Raw genomic sequence first — 12,008 nt, forward strand, 5'->3', positions numbered from 1 at the left:
TCAACTGTCAAAATGTTGATCTTAATATTATTGTATATATATATATATATATATATATATATAACTTTATGTATAATTTGGGAAGAATATATAGGTAGAACTTGGGGAATTTATGATGTAATAAAACTATGGTACATTTCATTGTAAGAGTATTTTTAATTTTAATTTGTTTCAGGTCAGAAAAAAATGCAAGTGCATGGAGTAAGGAAAAACTTAAGTCTCTTTTGGAAGGTAAAAAAATTGTTGAGCCAGGATTATGTAAGTATTAAGATATTCATGTAAATTTAACTTGAAAGATTGCTTATAGAAAGTACTGTGGTACCTCGGAACTCAAACTATTTGTTCCTGGAGGCCATTCTCATTGTAGGAAGATTCATTATCAAACAAATTTTTTCTTTGAATGTTAATGTAACATGCAGTATTATCTCTTATCAAAACATATATAATGCAGCTCTTTGTGTTCAGGTTCCAAGAAAAATTTGGCTTTAGGGTAAAAACAAATTCTAAAAAAAAAAAAAAAATCAAATACCAAGCTGTTCAACCTTGAGCATTCAGTTTCAGAGGTACCACAGCAAACCCTCATTTGAATTAACATGTTGAAAGGGAAGTAATTGGATTTTTTTTCTGTGTGTGTGTGTGTGTGTGTCATATCCCCTTCCCCCATTGTATTGTCTCCCCCTCCCCCCCATGGTTGCCATCTGATACTTACATTTAAACACAACTCTGTATCTCTGTCATTTAGTCTGAAGATGTAATATATGAAAGTACTGTCTACAAGTTTCCCTTCTTTGGTTATTTTGCATTTTTGTATCACAGTGATGTGATTGCTGGCACACACACACACACACACACACATATATATATATATCTATATATATATTTGTTTTTTTATTGGAAAAGTGTAAACACCAGACTCAATTCAAGTATTTATTTGCTTGATGTTTTGATTTCCATCCAGGAATCGATGTGACCTGGGAAAGGTTCACATTCTCAATCCCATATACAAATCAATACTCTTTACAATATTAGGCAAAGTCAACCACGCAAAATTCCTGAGCACTGCAGAGTTAGGAGTGAACTTGATGGAAGGCACTTATGGGGACAAACAGGTAGTCAGGACCAAAATCATAGGAGCATTGAAATCCAAACAGACCAGCCGTTCCTTGACCACTGAAGGAACTAAAGCTTTGGGGAAACTAAGGAAAGATTGCTCAATTGTTGTTTTAACTAGTGACAAAGGGAGGTCAGCTGTTGTTATGGACAAGGAAGACTATGACCATAAGGCTCTGGTGCTGCTTCAAGATAGCCAGACTTACACCATCTTGCCTCAAGACCCCACCAAAAAATTAGAGTCCAAAGTCGAATGAGAGGTGAAAGAACTCAGAGAAAAACTGGTTATGAGTGACAACGAGTGGAAGAAAATGAGGCCAGGGGATTCCACCATCCCTAAATTCTATGGGTTACCAAAAGCCTACAAGAAAATATTCCCCATTGACCCATAGTGGCTTTTAGAGATTCACTGACTTACCATCTTGCTTTGTACCTGGCAAAACTTCTTAGACTTCTAGTCACCAACTTACCACACATGTTACAGAATTCAACTGACTTCATTGAAAGAATTAAGGGATTTAACCTAAAGAGGGGAGATGTCTTTGTATCCTTTGATGTTCAATCCATGTTCACTTCCATCCCTCAAGAATTGGCAAAAAGAGCACTGAAGTTGGCCATGGAGGAGAACCAGGGATTCTTGGCTAATCAGAAACTTTCCTTATCGGAACTCATGGGACTCGTCTCCCTGTGCCTAGACCTACTTCTGCTTCAGGGATTACACCAATCACCAATGCAAGGGCACACCTATGGGTTTGCCTATTTCAGTTGTGGTGGCTGAAGTAGTGATGCAACATCTAGAGGCTCAACTTCTAAGTGCTGCACCTCTCAAATTATGGACTAGGTACGTGGATGATGTGTTCACCATTTTGGATAGCAAGGACATTGAACCTTTTTTCAGCCATATCAACAGTATCAAACCAGCTATTCAATTTTCAATAGAACTGGAAAAAGATGGCCAACTGCTATTCCTAGGCATCATTGTCAAGCACGAGGGTGACACTCTTAGGACAAGTGTCTGCAGGAAGCCCACACACAAACACTATTCAAGATTTTAAGAAAAAGTTGATGCTGAAAGATACAAAGACAGGTCACCACAAGCATAGCTCCCTTCCTGTATAATACAACTGGGTAAACCTAGGTAAATTAGACTACAATAGTTACCATCCAGATTGCCACAAGAGGAGCATGATCAGGCAAGGAAACATCTTTTACAGGTCTTCCAGAACAACGGCTATCCCAGCAGAACCATACGTAAGTGGACTAAGACACGATGCACTAATACCCCAGAACAAATACCATACATGACACCCAGTGTCACAATCCCTTATATCATAGGTTCCTCTGAGTTTTATGAGAGAATGGAGTACAAGTGGTGCACAAACCCCTCAATACCTTGCACTGAAATCTCACCAAAGTCAAAGACACTGAAGAACATACACAACTAGCTGGTGTAGTTTACTGCATAGGCTGTACACACTGTAACATGGAATACGTAGAAGAGACTCGGAAGAAACTAGCCACAAGGTGAGGTGAGAAGACCCAAAATCGGCCCTCTACAAACACACTGCAGAACTCCAATACAGCATAGATTGGGATGGAGTGACAAATCTACACAAAGAAAACAACAAAAAGAAAAGACTGCTTTTGGAAGCATGGGAAACCAAGAGACCTGCATAAACAGATGTATTTATCTCAGTGCCTATTTATCTAGGGACGAGGAGTCACACAGTCTAGATAATTCCTTTGATCTGTTTTTCCAGTATCAGTCTTCTTCTTTGCAACCTTACACTTGATCACCAGGTGGCTTTTGCCCGATCTCCCTTCTCCAAGGCGGTCTTCCAGTGCAGGTTTTCAACTCCCCCTTTTCAATTTTAGTTTTCTTCCTTTTTTTTTATGTATCTGATTGCAATTAGCCATTTGTATTTGAGACCTTTTCCTCCTTTTGTTCTCCCCTCATCATTGCGGACATTTGTTCCACCTTCTTAGTTTGCGTACTTGGACCTTGTTCTGTGTTCATGTTTGTTACATAACGATGTTATTTTGATACATTTGTTTTATGATCATAGCCTTAGAAACTTATTTTATTTGGTGTCACAATTTAATGTTATTTTTTCTTTTATATTTGTATTTAATATTGTAAAGCATATGTGTATGGGATTGAGAGTATGAACCTTTCCCAGGTATATAACACTGACCATTTATATTTGAGTTCATGATGTATCCATTATACCCCCCTGAAGATAATTCCTGGACAGGAATTGAAATGTCAGGCAAATAAACCCTTGCATTGAGTCGGGTGTTTACATTTTTCCTATATGGATCCCAGACTTCAGATCTTCACACATATATAAGCTCGTGGTGTCCCCTCTTTGCATCTTTCCATACCCAGTTTGCTCTTAAATTCTTGTATTGTTTGAGCACAAGCTGTTTTTTTTTCATCTAATTTGTTCCATACATCCACCACTCTTTGAGGAAAGCTGTTCTTTTTCAGGTCTCTTCTATAATTGTCCTTTTTAAGCTTCTTTCCATGTCCTCTTTGTGTTTCTTTTATCCCAATTTAATAAGTCTTCTCTATCAAGGACTTCCATGCCTTTCATAATTCTGTAGATGGTCAACAAGTCACCTCTTTGTTTTCTCTGTTCCAGAATCGGCAACTCCAATTTTAACAATCTTCACATGATAGTTTAGTTAGTTCTGGGGCCATCTTTGTAGCTGCTGTCTAGATTCTCTCAGTTTTCCTTATATTCTTTTTTGTACTGGGTGACCATAGTGTTGTTGTGTACTTCAATTTAGGTCTTATCAATGTGACGAGCATTTTCTTTACCATCTCTTCATCCAAGTTGGATAGGAGGAAAGCTGTTAACAGCAGTTGAGAGTTTTTACGAGGGTATTAGAGCTTGTGTTAGGATTAGAAATGGAGAGAGTGAGTGGTTTGAGGTAAAGATGGGATGTGTTATGTTGCCCTGGATGTTCAATTTATACATGGATGGGGTGGTGCAAGAGGTGAATGCAAAAGTAGTGGGTCAGGGATTGGAGAAAAGTGGGAGATATGCCATTTGCTGATGACACTGCGCTTTTAGCAGGATCAGAGGAGGGATTGAGGAAGTTAGTGACAGAGTTTGGGAAGGTGTGAAAAAGAAGGAAGTTGAAGATAAATGTGGGTAAAAGTAAGGTGATGAGATGTACAAGGGGAGAAAGTGGCAGCAGACTGGAAGTATTAAAGGAAGGAGACTGGAGGAAGTGGATATTTTTAGATACTTGGGTGCAAATGTGGCAGGAAAGGAGTGGAGGTAGAATGTAGATTGAGAAGTGAGTAAATGCCTTGGTGGATTAAAAACTAATGAGATATAGACATTTGGGAATGGATGCTAAGAGGAGATTGTATGAAGGAGTGATTGTGCCAACAGCATTGTATGGGGCAGAAACATGGAACACAAGAGAGGAAGAGAGGAAGAATGTGTTTGAAATAGTGTTGATGAAAGAGTATTGGGATGGTTTGAACACATGGAAAGGATGAGTGAAGAAAGATTAGTAGAAGTAGGGGCAACCAAGGATGAGATGGATGGATGGTGTACAAGGGGCATTGGGAATGGGGGAATGTCTGTTGAGGAAGGATGGGAGAGGACAGAAGGTAAGGTGAATGGAGAATGGTTGTGTATTGATGATGCTGTGATGCATAAGGGAGAGTGGGTGAGGTAGTGTTGTGTAAAAAATAAATTGATGCAGGCCAGAGGGATTTCTCCCTTTCTTCTCCATTTCTGGATGAGGGAACAGAGAGGGAGGGGTTGCCAATTTAATGAAGCAGCCTTGCTATAGATGTGGCATGTCTTGCGACACTGCTTCTGACCTAGGGCAGTGGGTGAAATGTAGGGATGATATGTCATCCAGGAGGAGTCATGATAAGAGGAAGGGAAGGTGGTGGATGGGAGTGGAGTGTGATGGGGATGGAATGGGTGGGAGTGGTTTTTATGCGTTTGTTTTTTTGGCTACCTTGTAAGGGGGAAAAAGTCTGGTATGTATTTACCTAGTTGTATGTATATTTGTTTTGTGGATGTCATGTCAGGGTTTTATTGTGAATAATCAATGACTATATTCTATGGGAAACTATCGTTTTTGTAAGGTTAATCTGCTGTTCCTATCATTAGTCTTGTATTTTGAATATGGAAATCTGAGTTTTGTGTTAGGTTGAATGTAGTTTACTTTGAGCTTAAAACAATATATATTTGAAATTGAGGTATTTAGTTTGTAAGTACTAGAGTTGTTGTATGGATTTTGATTATTGTTTGTGGTATGGAATAATGACTGGCTATCTTTGTGTGGGAAGTTTTGTTATTTAATCTTGAGAATATGTCTTGAATTTTGTGTGAGGTCTTTCTGTAAGGTGTTTGGGTTTGTGAGAGGTACAGTCACCGCAAAAAAGACTCGGACCTACCCAGTAAAATGGTATGGAACCGAGGTACGTATGTTATTTGCGATGAGTAGGCTATACAGTCGGTTGCTGTCGCTGGCGACATCTGGCATCTTTCTCAGCAAGTCTGTGGACCACATGGCGGACTGCTTGGCCACTCAGTGTTGTTTGAGAGGCTGAGGGGGGATGCTGTAGAGGTTTGCTCCTGACCATTGTGTCCAGGATTTTGGAGCTACAGCTTTTCTGGCCTATGATTTGCCTCCAATGCTTTAAACATGGTTCACAAATATTTATCCCAAGAGGAGAAAGCTAGGATTTTGGCCTGGAGACAGGAAAATGTGCCAATTAAAGAGATCGTCAGGCGTTCTGGCTGGGCCAAGTCTACGGTGATGGCGTTGCTGGCGGCAGCTTGCGGCCTCCCACCCGACATTTGTCCTGAGCACAAACCCATCCCTGGATGCCCTTGAAAGACTTCAAAGGCAACTGACAACCTTCTAAAAAGGGAAATAAGGAGAAATCCAAGGGTTACTGCTGCACAACTAAAGGAATGTCACCCGAAACTTCTAGAAAATATCTCAGTAAGGACAGTAATGCACCGCCTGCAGAAGGACCTGAGGCTCCCTAGCCGTACCGCTGCCCACAAGCCTTTGCTCACCGACCACATGCGGAAGGCTAGGCTGGCATTTGCAAAGCAGTATGCTGAGTGGACAAAAGAAGAGTGGTCTAAGGTCATGTGGTCTGATGAAAGCACATTTCAACTCATCCCAAGCCAGCATGTGAAGGTCAGACGCCCGTCAACAGCAAGCAGGTATGATGCGGCCTACACATCCCCTACTGTGAAGCACTGTGAATCTGTCATGGTTTGGGCATGTTTTAGTGGTGCATTCGGTCGAGGAGGGCTGTATTTCCTGCCAAAGAATATGATGATGAATAGTGACCAGTATATTAGTGTGTTAAATGACCATCTCCTTCAGTGTTACAATATTCATGCCAGCAACATTTTCATGCATGACAGTGCTCCGTGTCACAAAGCAAGGAAGGTGACCAACTGGCTCTCTGAAAAGAATATTCAGGTCTTGCAGTGGCCAGGAAATAGTCCTGATCTCAATCCGATTGAGAACTGTTGGCATGTAATGAAAAACAAACAGTCATCCTTGCCTAAGCTCATTGATGCAATTAAGAAAGTGTGGTGCACTGAAATGGGAGAGGATTACTTCCGCAAATTGAGTGACAGCATGCCAAAACGACTACAAGACGTCATCAAGAACAAGGGGAACATGACTAAATATTAAAAGAAAGTGTTTATATACATTATATGCCCATTTTTATTGTTATCTTTGCACGTGACTGCCAATTTTGTTTATAGTCCGGGTAGGTCCGAATCTTTTTTGCGGTGACTGTATATTGTATCAGAGGTGAAATGCATGGAAGTTTGTGCAGTCTAACTTTGAGCTTAAAGTAATGTATATTGGAGATAGTTATTATGTTTGCATTTAAAGGAGTTTGTATAGTTTTGATATTGATATTATTGAAATGTGATTGTCTATCTTATTCATGTAACATTGTATATTATATTGAATGCATGTATTTTTTCTGGGTTGTCACAATCTGAAGTAAGTTAGAGAATATTTTTATAGATGGAATAGGTTAGTACCATGTTTACCTTTTGAGACTTATGACATCTTACATCTCATGGGAAGAATATTTAGTGACAATGCATAGGTTCTGCTTTGTGTTGATTTGTTCATTGTGGGGGTTTTGCTGTTGTGCTTTCCTTGGTTCTTACATACATATACATACATATACCAAGGCTTTTTCCCCCTTCCAAGGGAGGTAGCCAAAAAGGGAAAGGCATAAAAACACTCCCACCCATTTCATCCCCAAATACACTCCACACCCCTCCCACCCTTCCTCTCATCTGAGCACCTCCTGGATGACGGGTCATCCCTGCACCCCGCCCACCGCCCTGGGTCAGAAGCAGTGTCGCAAGACACAGTACATCCACAGCAAGGCCGCTTCATTTAATTGGCGACCCCCCCTCTCCGTCCCCCTTTGCATATAAGGAGAGGACGGGGAGAAATCCCTTCGGGCTGCGTCAAAATTTACTCACACATACTACCCCCCCCCCCACCCCCCCGCCCATTTCTCCTCATGCAGTCACAACATCATCCATATACAACCATTCTCCACTCACCTCTGTCTTCCGTCCTCTCCCTTCCTTCCTCAACAGACATTCCCCTCTTCCCCAAAGCCCCCTTCACCCCATCCATCCACCTCATCCTAGGACGTCCCCTCATGTTCACTCCCTCCACATCTGCCTTCCATACCTCTTTTACTAGTCTTTCTTCACTCATTCTTTCCATGTGTCCAAACCATCCTAATATTCTTTCATCAACCCTCTCTCCCAAATCCTTTTTCACCCCTGTTCTCCTCCTCACCTCCTCATTTCTCACTCTATCTAGCCTAGTAACCCCCGCCATACTTCTCAGACACCTCATCTCAAACACATTCAAACTCCTTCTCTCTTCTTCTCTTATGTTCCACGTTTCTGCCCCATACAGTGCTGTTGGCACAATCACTCCTTCATACAGTCTCCTCTTCGCATCCATTCCCAAATGTCTATTTCTCATTACACTCTTTAAACCACCAAGGCATTTACTCGCTTCTCTCAATCTACATTCTACCTCCACCTTCACTCCACCTTTTCCTGCTACACTTGCACCCAAGTATCTAAAACTATCCACTTCCTCCAGTCGCTCTCCCTTAATGTTCACTTCCAGTCTACTGCCACTTTCACCCCTTGTACATCTCATCACCTTACTTTTACCCACATTTATCTTTAGCTTTCTTCTATCACATACTCCCCCAAACTCTGCCACCAGCTTCCTCAATCCCTCCTCTGACCCTGCCACAAGCGCAGTATCGTCCGCAAACAACAGCTGGCTCACCTCCCACTTTTCTCCATTTTCTTTAACCATCTCCAATCCCTGACTCACTACCCTAGCATTCACCTCTCGCACCACCCCATCCATGTATAAGTTGAACAGCCAGGGCGACATAACGCATCCTTGACGAAGTCCCACCTTTACTTCAAACCACTCACTCTCTCCATTTCCAATCCTAACACATGCTCTACTACTCACATAAAAACTCTTGACAGCTCCCAAAAGCTTTCCTCCTATCCCATAAATCTGCATAACCTCCCACAGTGCCTTTCTGTCTACCCTATCATAAGCCTTTTCCAGATCCATAAAAGCCCAAAAAACATCCTTCCCTTTTCCTATAGCTTTCTCACATATCTGTCTTACCACAAAGATCTGATCTACACAACCTCTACCCGTCCTAAAACCACACTGTTCCTCACCAATTACTCCTTCTGTTCCTCTCCTAATCCTCTCAATTAAGATTCTCCCATAAGCCTTCCCTACTACACTCAACAGGCTAATCCCTCTGAAATTACTGAATGTGAAGGAGGATAGGGAAGGAAAGATAGCTGCAGTGGGAAATACGAAGAAAATGAGAGTGAGGAGTGAGGAGAATGGAGGAGAAATAAGGAAGGATGAGGTGAAGGCAGTTGTAAAGATGATGAAAGCAGGTAAGGCACCTGGTCTGGATGGATGTCATGCAGAATGTCTGAAAAAGGGAGGTTCAGTGATGGTGGACTGGTTGGCGAGATTATTTAATGTTTGCTGGAGAGAGGGTAGAGTACCGGAGGACTGGAGTAGTGCCTTGGTTCTTGATTTGTTTAATTCATTACGTGTTGGCTATATTTGGTTGGCTGTGAATATGTCTTGGGGCAGGTGGGTTTGGGTGTATGGGTGTAGGTGCTGAAGTATTCATATTGCAGGGTGTGATTGTGTAAAATTAATGTGATATTGTTATATATGAGTTCACAAAGCTATGTAGTATCTAGAAATACATGATGGCTGGGTTGATATTAAGGTTAGTGTGTCTTAGTATTGTGATTTGTACCTTACTGAATCTCATTAAAGACATTGAGAGGAGGTTGATGAGTTTGATAATGGGTAGTTTTGCTGTCCATCTTGCAGGAGCACCACATACAGGTGCTTGTCACTGGTCACCATGATGTTAAATGTGTCATCATGTTAGTGGTACATGTATTATTCATATGTGATAAAAGCTTGTCACATTTATCATACATTTTGTTTTGCTGTTCTTTGTTATCATTATGTACATTGTGGCCACATAAATATGAGGATACTTTCTTATCTACAGGTGAGGTGGAAATCAAGGAGCTGACAAAGTGTGATGGGGAAGCAATAGTCAACAATCGGAAAGGAAAACTAATTTTCTTTTATGAATGGGTTTTGAAGATTGATTGGAAAGGTCACCTATTCCAGTCAGATAAGGAAATCAAGGGTCATATTGAAGTGCCCAACTTGTCAGAGGAGAATGAACCTGATGAGGTGGATGTAAGTTCATTTAATTATTTTTCAGTTGATTTATCATATTGATCAATACATTATAGTGTATGACAAATCTTTACATGTCCTTTTTTTCCAGATAAATGTAACGGTATCATCTAACGAAAGTGAAGGGGAAATAATAAAAGAATTCCTATTACATAAAGGGAAAGAAGATATGACAGCAGTATTTGCTGCATACATAGATTCCCTTAAGAAAGGTATGAAGTACCATTGTAAATGAATCAACCATTTATATTTAACTATCAGTAACTATCAGCCCTTACCTCCTCATCCCACCACTTGCTGCCTCTTCTGTTCCCTTATATCCTCATGCACAACAACAGCATGAGATCATCCACAAGGATAGACGTGCTGGTAAACTGCAATCCATAACAGTGATCCCATCTTCCCCACTCAACATTCCATCTTTGCACACATCATCACTTCTTTGAAACATACCCATTCCTTCCTTTAATGTTTCTATTTTATCCTTTACTACATCTCATAGTTTGGCCTGGCTTTCTCTTTCCTTTTTTCATTTAATTTTCTCAACTTCAGCACTTCTGCCTCCCTTTTCTACCCTCTCTACTTACATTCTCATTTTCCCTTCACAAGATAATGGTAAAACAATCTCAGTACCAATCATATACACTCACAAAAAAAAAAAAAAAAAAGTACCATCCCATCCCATATAATCATGTAAATTAGAGAATTAGTTAATATTGATGCAATATAGGAACTTACATTTTTTTGTTGCTTTTTTGTTTTATTTATTTGTTTATTTTTTTGACAGAATATGCTTCAGATCTCATTTTACCAACGAAGGACCAGAATGTTGTCAAACCAGCACCCAAGACTAATGTTTCTACAAGCACCAGTCATATCATGGTTTGTTCTTTTTTTATTTTATTATGACTTACTGTTTTGGATTTTTTTCAGAACTTTAATATAATTTCAGGATTTATTTTTTGATTACTTATTTGTTTATTTATTTTTCAGCAGCACAGCACAAATACAAGCAACATGGAGAAGTTGGAACTGGGTTGCAAAATCCCTACGTCTAAACTTACTTTAACGCAAACCTTTAAGTGTACTGCAGATGAGTTCTATCAAGCTTTTACACAAAAAGAGGTGAGCCAATGTTATTTGACTATATTTTGGAGCATCTTAACCCTCATGCAGAAAAGGAGAAGACAGGGAGAAATCCCTTCAGGCTGCGTCAAAATTTTCTTACGCATACTCACTCACTCCTCATCCCCCACCCATTCCACCTCATGGATCACATCATCATCCATATACAACCATTGTCCATTCACCCCTCTTCCCCAAAGCCCCTTTTACCCCATCCATCCATCTCATTCTAGGTCGCCCCCTCATGTTCACTCTGTCTACATCTGCTTTCCACACCACTTTTACTAGTCTTTCTTCACTCATTCTTTCCATATGTCCAAACCATTCCAATACTCTTTCATCCACCCTATCTCTCAGCTCCCTTTCCACCCCCAATCTCCTCCTCACCTCCATATTTCTCACTCTATCCAGCCTAGTAACCTCCATCATACTTCTCAGACACCTTATCTCAAACACATTCAAACTGCTTGTCTGGGGGGGGGAGAGGGTAGAGTGCTGGAGGACTGGAGGAGTGCCTGTATAGTTCCACTTTACAAGGGATAAAGGGACAAGTGTGAGTGTAATAGTTTCAGAGGGATTAGCTTGTTAAGTGTAGTTGGGAAGCCTTATGGGAGGATCTTGATTGAGAGGATTAGGAGAGGAACAGAGGGAGTATTTGGTGAGGAACAGTGTGGATTTAGGCAGGTAGAGGTTGTGTAGATCAGATTCTTGTGGTAAGACAGATATGTGAGAAAGCTAAAGGAAAAGGTAAGGATGTTTTTTTGGCTTTTATGGATCTGGAAAAGGCTTATGACAGGGTAGACAGGAAGGCACTGTGGGAGGTTTTGTGGATATACAGGATAGGAGGAAAGCTTCTAGGAGCTGTCAAGAGTTTTTATGAGAGTAGTAGAGCATATGTCAAGATTAGAAATGGAGAGAGTGAGTGGTTCGAG

General features: G+C 40.7%; 1 protein-coding gene across 2 annotated transcripts in view; it reads left to right on the forward strand.

Annotated features, from left to right (window-relative positions):
* LOC143029150 (activator of 90 kDa heat shock protein ATPase homolog 1) overlaps positions 1–12,008 on the forward strand; it is a 44,246-nt gene that overhangs the window by 8,237 nt on the left and 24,001 nt on the right. Inside the window, exons 2-6 of one of the 2 annotated variants that reach the window (XM_076191618.1) lie at positions 176–258; positions 9,755–9,951; positions 10,043–10,163; positions 10,739–10,833; positions 10,948–11,076. In XM_076191618.1, coding sequence (XP_076047733.1) covers positions 176–258; positions 9,755–9,951; positions 10,043–10,163; positions 10,739–10,833; positions 10,948–11,076 — 625 coding nt within the window. Of the gene's footprint in view, positions 1–175; positions 259–9,754; positions 9,952–10,042; positions 10,164–10,738; positions 10,834–10,944; positions 11,077–12,008 lie in introns of both variants that reach the window. The other variant, XM_076191617.1, reaches the window with a different exon arrangement.

This window comes from Oratosquilla oratoria, chromosome 10, assembly GCF_046742065.1.
Source record: "Oratosquilla oratoria isolate Oo_2021 chromosome 10, ASM4674206v1, whole genome shotgun sequence".
NCBI classification, from domain to species: domain Eukaryota; kingdom Metazoa; phylum Arthropoda; class Malacostraca; order Stomatopoda; family Squillidae; genus Oratosquilla; species Oratosquilla oratoria.